The sequence below is a fragment of the Thermothielavioides terrestris genome, chromosome 2 (assembly GCF_000226115.1).
Source record: "Thermothielavioides terrestris NRRL 8126 chromosome 2, complete sequence".
Classification (NCBI taxonomy): domain Eukaryota; kingdom Fungi; phylum Ascomycota; class Sordariomycetes; order Sordariales; family Chaetomiaceae; genus Thermothielavioides; species Thermothielavioides terrestris.
Genome location: NC_016458.1, coordinates 5,123,218 through 5,135,752, shown reverse-complemented (window position 1 = coordinate 5,135,752; position 12,535 = coordinate 5,123,218). Strand labels below are relative to the sequence as shown.

The 12,535-nt window shown below is 58.8% G+C and overlaps 4 protein-coding genes and 1 non-coding gene across 5 annotated transcripts; all 5 read right to left on the bottom strand.

Moving 5' to 3' along the window:
• Positions 1–148: 148 nt before the first annotated feature.
• THITE_t49 lies at positions 149–221 on the bottom strand. The gene has a single exon. It is a non-coding gene; the product is annotated as a tRNA-Trp (tRNA).
• Positions 222–1,405: 1,184 nt separating this feature from the next.
• Positions 1,406–3,608, bottom strand: THITE_152269 (uncharacterized protein; the record flags this gene model as incomplete). Its single annotated transcript, XM_003652522.1, has 4 exons — positions 1,406–1,463; positions 1,920–2,510; positions 2,597–3,148; positions 3,211–3,608. The coding sequence occupies 4 exons, from the start codon at positions 3,606–3,608 to the stop codon at positions 1,406–1,408; spliced, it is 1,599 nt and encodes a 532-aa protein (XP_003652570.1).
• A 736-nt stretch (positions 3,609–4,344) lies between these two features.
• THITE_2114198 (uncharacterized protein) lies at positions 4,345–5,072 on the bottom strand. Its single transcript, XM_003652521.1, has 3 exons — positions 4,911–5,072; positions 4,759–4,846; positions 4,345–4,660 (listed from the first exon to the last, which is right to left on the bottom strand). The coding sequence occupies exons 1-3, from the start codon at positions 4,952–4,954 to the stop codon at positions 4,529–4,531; spliced, it is 264 nt and encodes an 87-aa protein (XP_003652569.1). The 5' UTR covers positions 4,955–5,072; the 3' UTR covers positions 4,345–4,528.
• A 946-nt stretch (positions 5,073–6,018) lies between these two features.
• THITE_2114197 (uncharacterized protein) lies at positions 6,019–9,323 on the bottom strand. Its single transcript, XM_003652520.1, has 4 exons — positions 8,825–9,323; positions 7,499–8,766; positions 7,346–7,430; positions 6,019–7,274 (listed from the first exon to the last, which is right to left on the bottom strand). The coding sequence occupies exons 1-4, from the start codon at positions 9,087–9,089 to the stop codon at positions 6,292–6,294; spliced, it is 2,601 nt and encodes an 866-aa protein (XP_003652568.1). The 5' UTR covers positions 9,090–9,323; the 3' UTR covers positions 6,019–6,291.
• Positions 9,324–11,655: 2,332 nt separating this feature from the next.
• On the bottom strand, positions 11,656–12,245 carry THITE_2114196 (uncharacterized protein). The gene has a single exon (XM_003652519.1). The coding sequence runs from the start codon at positions 12,234–12,236 to the stop codon at positions 11,835–11,837; it is 402 nt and encodes a 133-aa protein (XP_003652567.1). The 5' UTR covers positions 12,237–12,245; the 3' UTR covers positions 11,656–11,834.
• Positions 12,246–12,535: the final 290 nt, after the last annotated feature.

The following is a 12,535-nucleotide window of genomic DNA, read 5'->3' as shown; positions in this document are numbered from 1 at the left end:
AAATTATCTTGGAAGAAAAGACGGTATGCCCACCATTCTCTTCAGTCCTCATATGGAATCCTCAAATAGCTTTCTGTCCGTTTCGTAGTTGTACAGCCCAAACTAAAAAGAAAACAGATGACCCCGGCAGCCACCAGGGGAATGAGCTTGACCCCTACCCGACTTGAACGGATAACCTTTCGATCTGGAGTCGAACGCGCTACCAATTGCGCCAAGGAGTCCCACTACTGCTTGAACCGTGGTGTGGAGATAATTTCTTTCCCACTTTCCTGGGACGAGATCTGGTTAAACAGCAAGTGTTCCGCTATTCAGTGCCTAGCAACCTGGAACGTTTTGCGGGGCTCGGACTGCGAGTTAGCGGTAGTTGCTCGGCTAAACTACGCCTTGATCTCGCCAGTTCGGAGACTGTTCCGTTGCGGTGATCTGCAGTCAGCTCACGATACCCCCGGAACCCCCCGTCATCTTGGCATCGCCATTGTCGGTGTAAGTGGCATGATTATGTAAGCGGACAACGACACCCCTTCCCTCACCAGCTTGAAACCCCTGAAAGAAGTCAACAACTTCGAGTGTTCGTTCATAAACAAGTTTGGATCAAATGAGCAGTATCGGCATGCTTCGCCATGAAACTGGCCGCTGTAGTCATTTAGGGCGTAAAGTCTCACCTCAGGGGCGCTCCAGGGGCTTGCAGGCTTGGTGCAGTGCCTGCCTATCCAAGACCACCGGCGAGTTATTACGCTTGATGAAGAAAGGTCAAGGCGTAAAGCGTCCTGAAGATGGCGTCCAAGGTCTAATCTGGCTGTTTTGGAGGAGAGATCATTAAGTCGTCGTCGAGGTCGCTCGCGCAGGGCGCCCCGTTCTGGCAGAGACAGCAGAGACTAGCTTACACGGGTTCTAGCAGGGCTTGCAAGGTGTTGCACGGCACTCTGGAAGACGGATGATTGTTGCACTTAATAGAGACAAACGGACTTTTGAGACTATGGCTACTCTGGGAGGATGCGGTTTACCATACGGAACTTTGGGAGAAGTCACATATGCCACCGACTGGAGAAAATTACTTTGATGGGAGAAGGCAACAGAAGTAATTGTATAGAAGTAGGGGATAATAAGGGAGGAGAGGCCCTGCTCTCGCACAGCGCTACCACTTTCCGCCAGTTGCCTTAAACCGATAAACCGAATATAGAGAGGCACATCCAGCCCGAGTCCGAGGGGAAAATAGGATTAGTAACGCAAACTGTAATCCCCACTGGTTCCGTGTAATTAGTTTCCGGCCAGACTTTGAGTAATCTTACCAGGGGCCTTGGACTATACCTTCACCGCCTTTCAGACTACTGGCGTGTGCCCTGGCTTTCACCCAGTCAACCAGACACCGGGCGCTGTTCTGAGGATTGATTCGCTTGTGGTCCTCTCAGTTCTTCAGCGACCAGATCATCTTCCCCGGCAAGTCCATGAGCTCCAAGGGCAGCCTGTGAACTGGTCTACGTGCTCGAGTACCCGTGTCGTCGCACGCTTCTAGCACTCGCTCCTATGACAATCCATGCTTTTAACTCGGCACTCTGCCTAGAATTCTCTTCTTTCCTAGTACACGCTCTTGAAAACGCTCTTCGTGTTCCTGGCGGGGCCGAATCGAAGATCCCAATTTGACTGTAAAGATTAAGCTACACGCTTCCCCCACGGCGACTAATACGCCCGGAAGCTCACGAAAGGCATCGGCAGGTCCTGGCTTTTCCACCGATCTGGCCAAGTACACAACGTCGCCTCGTCCTCCGTTCCAGCGTCGGCCACTGTGCAATTGAGCGTGGGCAGCTTTGCCTCGGAAAGCGCCTCGAAGGTTACGCTATCGAGCAGGCTTGTGAGCGGTCTCTCATCTTTGCCGTACGGTAACGAGAGACAAAGGCACACAAGACCCTTGTTTGACTTACTTTCTCCCGGGCGACTCGTCATCACACGTCCAGGAGATATTCACCCTGAGCAGCGAGGCACCGACATCAAAATTCACACGGGCATAGCGCGTGCGCAGGCGGTTCGGATCCTCCGTGCTCTGGCCGACGTCTAGCTCCTCGCGGCAGTCGAACCAGTAGTCCGGGTCGTACTGCCCGATGCTAGCGTTGCTGTTGAGCCGGCCGTTCCAGCCGTCGCAGGCCAGCTCCGTGTCCTGGCCGACGTTCCAGAGCAGGAACTCCAGTCGGCCCGCGACGAGGCCCTCGCCGTCCCGCAGCGTCTTGTAGGACCGGTACTCGAACTGCAGCGGCGCGTACAGCCGGATGTAGCGCAGGTCCGGGTTGAGCGAGTCGGCCGTGCACCGCTTCGCGGCCGGCCGCGGGAGCGTGAGGGCGTACGGCGCCATGGTGTACTGCGAGACGAGCGTGCCCGAGACGGGAAAGGGGCTGTCCGCCGTGCAGGTGCTGCCGTTGACGACGACGTTGGTGAAGGGGTCGAACTCGTCAAGGCTGGTGCGCGGGACGCAGTGCAGAGGGGGGATGGGGACGGAGCCGTTGGCTGTATATTGGATACTGAGCAATAAGCGGCGATTAATTAGCCCTTTAAAAAACTGACGGTGGGTGTTTCAGGTTTCGGTTGGCAGACATGGAACACTCACGGATGCTCGGGTCCCTCGTCGTCGCAGTACCATGTCTGATCCACGTACAAACGGCGCGTGTCCGGGTCAAGTAGCACGTTGGTCCAAGTGTTGTAGTTATTGATGAACTGATTTGTCCAGTGCGTGTCAACGCACTCCTGCCACAGTGGTTTGTCGAGGCCCCAGAAGGGCATTTCGTACGGCGAGCCGCTCTGGTTGGCCTGGGCCCAAGTCCCGATGGTCTGTACACAAGTCATGTTCTGGCCAGTCGCGGGGTTGATCAGTCCCAGGTGAAGCGCGTAGCCTGGCCTGTACTGCTGGATGGGCACATCCGGGTTGTAGACCGGCACGGCTCCCGTGTCCCATCGAAACCCGGACACGGTCCAGGTCGGTGACCCCGACGCCCTCTTGCAGCCGGGGTGGTCGTGGCCAGGAGGGGGCGGCGGCATCACAGGGGAAAACGACACTGGGCTTTGAAGCGACGCATAGACGCGAACCTCCGTGGCCGGGAGGCAGGATGCCTCGGGGCAGGACGAAGTCAGGGTGGTGTTGCCCGTACCGTGGAACGTGGTGCTGGCAGAAAATCAGCTTTGCAAGCGTAAGTAGATTACATGCTTTCTGAGTGTGAGACTTACGGGGTCATATGCTGGTTGTCGGTGCAAATCCAAGTTTGTTCAATACTCAGACTGCGAAGAGGTGGGTTGAAGAGCAACGTCACGTTAGCAGCGGTATGATTACGATCTGTCTCGCATGTGGGCTGGATCAGGTTGCTGTTTTCCCTCTTGGTTCCCGCACAGTAGAAGACTGATTGATCAGCTGGGTTGGCCAGGACGAGACTCAAAGAGGAGTCCTTGTGCTGGAGCTGTGAGATTTCCCATAGAGGGTTCAACACCGAGTTCAAGAAGCATCCTGTCGGGAGGGGAGGGGGTGGCACATCGGTGCGCGCCGGCGGGTCAATGGCAGATCCACCGCGCAAAAGAACAGAGATCGTCGCCAGAAGAAACGCCAAGTGCATCGGGCCAGTCGATACCATGGTGGACGTTGGACCGAATTCAGGTAGGGAGGCTGAAGAGGACCCAACAGGGCACAAGAAGAAGTCTCCAGATGGCGAGGAACTGCTTGTTCTATGATTCTACTACTGCTTGCTACTGTTCCATCGACATTGTGTGGATTGGAATCCCGGTGATACGACGCCACAAGCCAAATGGTTGGCGAGCACAAAAGGCTAAATAGCCACATGCTGCTTCCCACCTGGAACAGCTCTCGGCAGTTAGAAATCTACCGGACAGCGAGTCCTGGTGGTGTTAGTCGCGCAGCCACGTTATGCCGCAGAGTCACTAGCCTCAAATGCTGAGACACCCCAGACCTTGAGTTGTCAGCCAAGATTACCTCTTGCCCACTGAGTACCACCCAAGGCTGTCCGAGTCTAGGCATCGGGCAGCTCGGCCCGGCACCTACCGAACGCCATTGGTCTCCGGCCCCCTCCGGCGCGCTGGGTCGGGAGTGGGACCGCGGAAGCCAAGCCGTTGCATCGCATTGGTGTTGGAAGGCCTCGGCCACGATGCCGAGGTTACAACGGGCTGAAGCGACTACAGGGCGTACGACGGAAGACCGGAAAGTACCTCAATTCTGTCTACCTTCGGCGATTGTAGTTGAATATGTTGCGCTCATCGTACTTCTTACGAGGCTTGCACCACAACCACCAATAAAACCGGATCGGCCCTCTTACTTTGAAGACAATACAAGGCAGCAAGAGCAACACTCTAGCATCGCCGTGCTGACCACGCACAGTAAAAACCGGGCAGGATAACAGCCCAACCATCCATTGTGCTCTCGGACACTGCGCGCTAAAGGAAGACGAAGAACTCTTCCCGACCGACCCAGTCCGGTGCCTAATCATACACAGCCTGCGCCGAGACACCCCCAGTCCCAGATTATGATGTCACGCCCGTTCTACTCGGCGTCGTCACTGCCGCCGCCGGTGCCAGTGCGGGAGCCGCCCTTACGGCCTGCCTCGCGCGCCCGCTCGCTGCCGGGCTCGAAGCTGCCGGAGGAAGCCTGGCCGCCCATCGAAGCGATCTCGCGCTGGTACCCACGTGGTGACGTCAGTGACTGCTTCAGGGGTGCTGCGAATTTCTGGTCGAGGGGGATCTAGATGGGAGTCAGTTGGAAGCGGTGCGTACCTGCTTGTCCGGATCCATGCTGGCGAAGCCGCCGCTATGGCTGGCCTGGCCGCCCTTGGACGCAATCTCCCGGACCTCCTCCTTGGGGCTGGGAGACAAATGTGTTAGTGAAGCCGGTTGGGACGGCATTGGGGAAAGGCGACGGCGCGTACCGGTTGGCAAAGTTGCCGGGGTTGGTGTTCTCAGTGCCGGACATGGTGTTCTGGGCTGGTCTGTTCGTGATAGGCTAAAAATCTTCTGCTTATGTCTTTGATGGTGCGATGGAGGGGAAGAACACCGTTCCAACTGGGAAGAAGGAGACCCTTATATACCCGTCTGCCATACAGGTGCCCTGCACCAAATCCGAGACGAACCCTGTGTTGAGGCGGTTGCGGCTCGTCATGAAGTGGGATCATGATGTCAACATGATGACTCGATCCCGGGAAACGGGTCCGGCGCCCCTTTTTACGCAGTGACCACTGACTACGAAGCCACGAATAGTCGGTAATGGGTTCGCACCTCCAGGGGCCACCAGTGTAATGCTTTTCCCTTTGCACTTGCTGCAAGCGCAGTTGACAACCGCGTGGGGTCAATTACACTTACATATCAAGGCAATGCAAGCACCAATGCCAGAGAAGATCGGAGCGTTGCCGACTTCTTTCGACTTAACCACTTACCGCCAGCAACGGCGGCTTGGGCGGCTTGGAGACGTCACGACAGAGAGGGGCTCCACAATGACATCCAAGAGCCATGAAGGATCGAACTTTCGACGCGGGCTACCGCAGGAGTGATGCTCAACTGCCGGCTCGTTTACTTACAACCTCCACAAGAATGAAGTAATGACGAAGCAAGTTCGGCCGTAGACTTCAGCCCATCTCCCCATGCCCTGCCCTCTTTTTTCAGCAGGGGATGTCATGGTGCGTAATCCGTAAGTACTTATGTGGTTGTGTACCACCTCAGCTCGGGAGTTCGAACTCCGGATCAGAGACGGACTATAGCCTGATGTGGTTGCTGCTCGTGTGACTGCGATGCATTTTTGAAGATGAGCAACAGCCGAACTCCTATCACATACGCTTACAAGTACACCCTAGTGACTTATCGCTGCCATGGAGGTCGGCGTGGAACATTACGGGAAGCGTTATCAACCCCAACAAGAGCAGCACCTTCTTCCTCTCACGGTGGACGAGGTGGCGCGGATGAATGCGGTCATGAAACGAGTGCGTATCAGCGGGAGGTATGGTAGTGGTTTTGGGGGTTCGCCCGGCGCAAAGGGGAAGGCAAGCGATGTTACGGATGAGGGCCTGTAGCAGTCAGACAAGAACGAGTTGTTCACATCAAGATAAACACTAACAATAGGATTCTCGTTCCGTTTATTGCACCAGGCATCCTGAACCAGAACCCATGTATCCCACCAATGAATGCCACCAAATAAATACCAGTGTAAAAGCACAGCGAGCGGATCCTCGAGTCTAGTACAGCCCCCTACAGCCGGAGGGTATAAAACAGGCTCATAGACAGAACGCCCAACCCGTTTCTTCCTATACAAGTACGCAGTCAGATATGAATCTCCAACACGCTCGAGCCGCCGCTGATAGACGACGCCGAGCTGGGCGCTACCGACGCATTCTTGTTCCGACCAAAGAATCCCCGCTTCGCCTTGCCCGGCCCGCCCGCAGTGCTCGGGCGCACGAGCGGCGTGCCGATGGGCGCCGGGGCATCCTCTTTCACCTTGTCGAACTGGACGTGGCTGCGCGGGAACAGGCCCAACTGCCCCTTGCGATTGGTGCCGCTCCAGCACCAGTGCTCCCTGTCGATCCACCCCACGTTGGTGATGGTCTCGCCCTTGTCGAACGCCAGCCACCCCTTGTCGGCCGCGTCGCGCGGATCCCACTTCCACCGCGTCACCACGCTGACCGTCGTGGCGCCGGCTGCCTGGGTCATCAGCGGCGGCGTCTCGTTGCGCCGCGGCTTCTCCAACTCGATGCACTTGGCCGGGAATGCGCCCCACTGGCCGTCGTGCCAGCCCCTCGCCCACTTGCCGCCCCACCTGACGGGAAACTCGACGCCGACGATGCGGGCGCCGATGAAGAACTGCAGGAGGCCCTTCTCTGAGACGCCGTCCGGGCGAGGCAGCTTCTTCTCGCCGTACCGCTGCACGTGCATCTTGGTGGCCGTGGCGACGGGCAGGCGGGCGATTTCGGCGGCGAGGTGGGTGGGGATGCCGAGGTCGGCGTCCGGCGGCTCGAGGAAGTGCACGTCGAAGTCGTTGAGCCGCTGGTCGTCCGGGGCGAACTCCTTGCCGTAGAGCACCGTGACACCGGGCACCTCGGGTAGCGGCTGCGGGTGCCGCGCGAGGTGGCGGAATAGCGCGTCCGAGTCTGGGAACACGGTGGCGTCGCCCTCGCGCACGACCGAGCCCGTCTGCGCGCAGAACAGGCAGCCGTAGTAGGCCTCGGGCAGCCGCTCGGTCACCAGGTGGGACTTGTACAGGAAGCGAATGCGGAAGCGGACCTTGGAACTGGAGAAGTTTGCCTTGGCTGTGGCAGCGGGGGTCAGTGGCGAGCCCGGGAGTATGGGGGAAAGGGTGGGGGAGCTTGAGGCGGCTTACGGTCCCAGTTGACGTCCAGGGACAGCTCGTTGTACTGGTGAGCGTATCCACAGCTGATACATTTCCCGGTTTGTGTTGTCACACCCTGGCAGGCCGAGAGGTTAGAATTCACCACAAGGAGATCAAGACGGAGGCAGACGAAGCATTACCCACCGCGACGTATCCTTGCACCTTCTTGACACCCTGCAGATGACCCCCTTGCTTGAACGCCTGTGCCCCTTCGCAGAAGCCCTTCATCTGGTATAGCGAGCTCTTGGGCCCGATGCTGCAGTCGGGCTCGCGCGACGACACGGAGTGCAAAGCGCGGGAGCTTGAGTTGGGCTCCGATATGACCGTCTTCCAGTCCTCGCTGGCCATGAGGCCCTGGTCAATCTCGGCAGCCGCCGAGGGCAGACTGAGAGGTGGTGGCGGCGGCGCCGATGATAGTGATGAAGTCCGGCCGCCTCCGTCAGGCGTCTGAAAGGGACTCAAGGGTCGGCCGGGGGCGAGCGCTTCGTTGTTTGTGAAGCTGCTCCTGGTGGTCACGACCTGGCCCTCGGGAATGACGGCCTCGCGGATGGGCAGCGGCCGGGTCGTCAAACGCGGCGACGCCGTGGCGGCCGCCTGGTCGCTCACCCATGCTGTCGTCCGCGTAAGCGGGAAGCTGGGAGTGTCAACGCCGCTGCCGTCTGGGCTCGTGGGGGTGGTGGGGTCATGCGCGAGACGCGTGGCGCTGCCGCGAGAGGCCAGGACATCTGGCGTGGACGAGCGCCGTTGACCCGGTCGGGGTGCTGCTGCTTGGATGCGGTCTCCCGGAGCAGGCGGCTGGGGCCCGGTGTCCTGGGGACTCTCGGCCGAGCCCTCGTGGACGGAATGAGAAGGCCTGACCGGGGGCGGGATCTCGAACCCCGGAGCAGCCGTATTGAATTCTTCGCTTGGATATGGCGGCAACGTCTCGACGCTGTAATGAGACGATGCGTGGCTGACGGTAGTGTCCCTTCTGTAAAGGCCCTGCGGTGTGAGCCTCCTCCTCCGAGAATCTGAGTTGCCGCCGTTTGACACGGCGCTGGGCGCTCGCGAAATGCGGGACGACGGCTCAACCGGCGACGGCGGGACGTCATGATTGCTGCGAGCGGTGGCTCTCGGCGCCGACTGTTGAGACCTGGTGGTTGATGTCCGAGAAGGCGGCTTTACGGCTCCTTGCAGCAAGGCACCGGGGGGCAGCGGAGGCAAGGGAGGAAATGCCGTCACTTTGGGAGGCGGGCTGACGGGGACGCCGTCTAGCTTCAACCGCTTGATGATGTCGAGGACGTGGAGCGCAAGTGACTTGGCGGCACCCTGGAGCTCAGTGAAGCGGCCCTCGTCGAAGGTGTCGATTTCGACGTAGTCCTCAAAATCGTACAGGAGGTCCTCGAGCTTGCGCCGCTTGTCCTCGATCTCGTCTGCGCCGCCCGCGTCAGCGCCACGCAACGGCGGCGGCGGGCGGAGGGTCCTACTCACCATTCTTGCTCATTGCCGCCTTGAAGGTGTCGCCGTACTTCTCGACTTGGTCGTTCCATAGAGGCTGTAGACGCTTCAATGCCCGCTCGCCCTCCCGCACCACGGCCTTCCCCGCCTTGGCCATCCGCTGCGCCGTGTCATTGCCATTGCCATCGCCATCGCCGGATTCCCCGCGGGCGGCCTCGGCATTGGCGACGGCTTCCTTGCCGCGGTCAACGACCTCCCGGAAGGGAGCGATGATCAGTTCCTCAATATCGACGGCCATGCATAATTAGCCGAAGCTCCTAGACCACGCTCACACGTGGCGCGAGAGATTCTAGGGGTCCGGGTGGAGGATGATGTAGGGGGGTTGCGAAATAAGGGGCGAGCGAACGACGGTCAGCGGGGGGCGGGTGGGGGGAAACAGGCAGAGAGAACCCCTCGATCGCAACCGCTGCCACATTTCTTCGTGCTGCGCAACGTGCAGATGCGAGGCGATGGACCCGACCAAGGTCCAACAGGGCGCCCATTATTGGCTTGTCCTAGGGTCGCTTCCAGCCGACCGCAGAGCATGAATGCGCAGGTCCAGACCTTCGATTGGCCTTACGAAAAATAAAGTGTTCCCCCGGGTCTGCGGGAGCGTCCCATGGAGTGCCTGGACGTTGGGGCCGCGGTGATGAAAGAGGAAAGTTGTCCCGCGAGCTCGATATTGCACCAGCTTGCACGTGGGTGGTTTGGCTGGCTGGCAGCGCTCCTCCAGGCGCAGGTCCCACTCGGCAAATGTGGGGCCAGGAGGGCCCAGCTATCCGTTTCATGCGCATTTATCGACGACATGTGAACTGCCACTCCATACTCCTGGGCTGCGTGGAGCAGTGGGTGGCATTCGAATGGTTCCATGCATGCATGCCAAAAGCACAGCTATCTCCACTAGTGCAATTATATCTCCGACCAGCCCGCCCGATCCAGAAACCTCGAGATGCCTGCCCCCTGACGCTTCCACGACCGCCCTACACGTGCCCCCGCCCGCCGCTGTCAGGTTTGCCGCGGTCGTCAAAACAGAAGTGCTGCGTCCTTCGCACCGTTGATTCCAGCCTCTCACGGTCACCATATTCAGCCCATCTCCGACGAACACTCCGGGTTTCCCCTTTCGCCGTCACCCGCTGCATTGAGAATGCCGGGGCTGCATCCGAGGCCCAACTCACCGACTCCAGGAACGGTTAACCTCCCTCGGTGTGCGGTGCCCAGAACAACGCTATTCCGTTTGCGAGTCATGACACGCCCGTTTTCGATGACCCCCACATTCGCTGGGGCTCGCAGACAGATCTCTTGACGGGGCAGGGGACGACATGTTGGTGAAGTCGCATTTCCAGCGTCAATTCCTGGCCCCGGTGTTCGCTCGTCCTGTTCACTAATCCCCGGAAGCGACTCGCCCAAACCTTCCAATGTGCACCAAACCGGTCACCATGGGCAAACTTGTCACTGAGGTGCTATCGTGGTGCTGCTCGGCAACCTTGCCCCCCATGACTGGACAGCAACTCGAGTCGTTTGACCTTCGGCAGCGCACTAACTGCCTTTCCGGCCCCTCCCATCGCCTTTTTCAGCAACGAGCTGTAAACGTATTGCTCAGCCGAACGTTCCTCCTATCCTGCCCAGATTCCCCACCTGTCTCGCCATCGAATTCGACCTCTTGGTATCCTACACCATGGCGCTTCGGAACGCTCCAGAGGTCGTGTTGAAGAGAGGCGTCGGCCGGAAACCCACCCCTTGCAAAGAAGTCGCGTAACATTGCGAGCCCTGTCATTGAGTCGCTGAAGCGAGAACATGATGAGAAAAGCGGTCGTTTATGACGACCTTAAATCCAAGTCTTCACGGCAAACTGTAAGAAGACTTGGATGGACACCATAGCAAGGACTTTCCCTGGACGAGGAGACTATTTCCCCATTGCTTAGATCACGAGGTACCAAGCCAGACCGAGAATAATGCCGCAAGATGCCAGCTTAGACAGGCTTCTGGCCCCCCTCCTACGTAGGAGTTCAGCCAGACAGAAAGTCGCAGGAAACCATTTGCGCCCGCCCGGGTTGCGACGAAGCTAGAACATGCCGCCATGCCAATACATGGCTACATGGCTCTATTCAGTGAGCCAACCATGAGCACCCTTCAGACAAGATTCAATTCCTGCCCTGCATTGGACTGCTCGCTTCCTTGGATGGCTAATCAACTGAAATGCATCTGCCGCCGTTCTTGCCATCTGCTCTTCCGAGTCATCAAATCCGAAATCAATGCCCGTCCTTTTAGCGAGCGATATGCTGAGGATGCTGGTGTGGAGGGCATGAGTTAAGGGGTCGGCACGGAGGGTTGGATGCCATGATGGTTGGATGCCACGATGGTGTTGAGCAAGAGATAAACCTGGTTACGGGCGAAAGTCGCGATATGACGCTGTCCGCACTTCCAATGAATGGTCCTAGATGCGGGAGTCTCTGGTTCTCTGAATAACTCGGGCACGTGAGGGGCCGGAACACTGCCGGCCAAAAACACAATTGTCAGTGAACGTTGATGGTGAGGCTCATTCAATTCCGCATGAGCTTACACTGCTCGCTGACATCACCAACTGATGAGCCAGGCAAGTCGGGGTATTCGGTAATAGAACTATATGATGGTAATAGAACTATATGATGAATGCGATGCTTTCCTTGCCAGAGTGAGTCGTCCAAATGCAAGCCGCTGTGATCGAGTCACAAGACAATCTGCCTTTTAAAAAAGAGCATCTAATCTGGTAGATAAGAAGCAGTCCAATAGGGCGAGTCCCTCTTGATCTCGAAAGTCACACCGCCCTTCGCAAACTTCTCCTCCAGCTCCGCCCTCACCTGCGTCCACGCCTCGAAGTTTGTCCATTCATTCAACCCCCATCGATCCGTCAACTCCGACGGGGCCAGCGTAACCTTCACCAGCTTGGGGTACCTCCCAAGGGCCACAACCTTCGCAAACATCTGCATTGCCGCCCGCATGGCTAGTCCATCCAGCCGCCAAAAGGTCACCTCACGAATGCCCGGCGGAAACATGCCCGACAAGAAGCTATCCACCCCGTATGCCGGTTCCTCCTCTCCCACACCGCCCGCAACGCGCCCAACGCATGCCCATCCACCTTCAGCACCTCCAGCCTCTCAAACCCCACCAGCGAATCCCAGCCCCCGTCCCCCCAGCCCAGCGACGTAGACTTCAGCACATCCAACCGGATCTCCCTCAGCGAATCCCTCCTGCGCGCCAGCGCATCCCACGCGTCTGCCACCGTCCGGTCGCCAAGAAGCACGAACGCGCGCGCGTCCCAGTGCAGCGCGACGACCTCGAGGCCCGGCGCGTCCTCGAGCATGTCCGCGAGCAGCGCCGGGTCGACAAAGCAGTTGCACTTGAAGTACAGCCGGCGCAGGCGGCGCATCGGCTGCGGGAACACGCCGCCGCCGCCGCCGCCGACGCAGTTGGGCGTCGGTAGGCACAGGGCCTCCAGGTTGGGCGCGGCCTGCAGCAGGGCGCGGAGGGCGGCGGCGGAGACCGTGAAGCGCTCGTCCTTGAAGAAGTGGTGCCCGATGTCGAGCGAGCGTAGCTTGGTCAGCCAGGCGGGCCGGCCGGTACCGGCGAGCAGCTGCCGGATTTTGTGCGGGTCCCATTCGTACTCGAGCGGGATGCGCAGGTGCTCGAGATTGGGCGCGTGCAGGAGCACGAGTTCGAGCGGTAGGT

Bases quoted from the DNA above. Each gene is read 5' to 3' on its own strand.
- THITE_2114198 (XM_003652521.1), bottom strand. From the start codon at position 4,954: ATGTCCGGCACTGAGAACACCAACCCCGGCAACTTTGCCAACCG. The intron at 4,847-4,910 runs GTACGCGCCGTC...TTTGTCTCCCAG, and splicing joins CCCGGCAACTTTGCCAACCG to CCCCAAGGAGGAGGTCCGGG. The intron at 4,661-4,758 runs GTACGCACCGCT...CGTGGGTACCAG, and splicing joins GCATGGATCCGGACAAGCAG to CGCGAGATCGCTTCGATGGG.
- THITE_2114197 (XM_003652520.1), bottom strand. From the start codon at position 9,089: ATGGCCGTCGATATTGAGGAACTGATCATCGCTCCCTTCCGGGAGGTC. The intron at 8,767-8,824 runs GTGAGTAGGACC...CGGGCGGCGCAG, and splicing joins GGCGGCAATGAGCAAGAATG to ACGAGATCGAGGACAAGCGG. The intron at 7,275-7,345 runs GTAAGCCGCCTC...CCGCTGCCACAG, and splicing joins CCTGGACGTCAACTGGGACC to CCAAGGCAAACTTCTCCAGT.
- THITE_2114196 (XM_003652519.1), bottom strand. From the start codon at position 12,236: ATGCGCCGCCTGCGCCGGCTGTACTTCAAGTGCAACTGCTTTGTCGAC.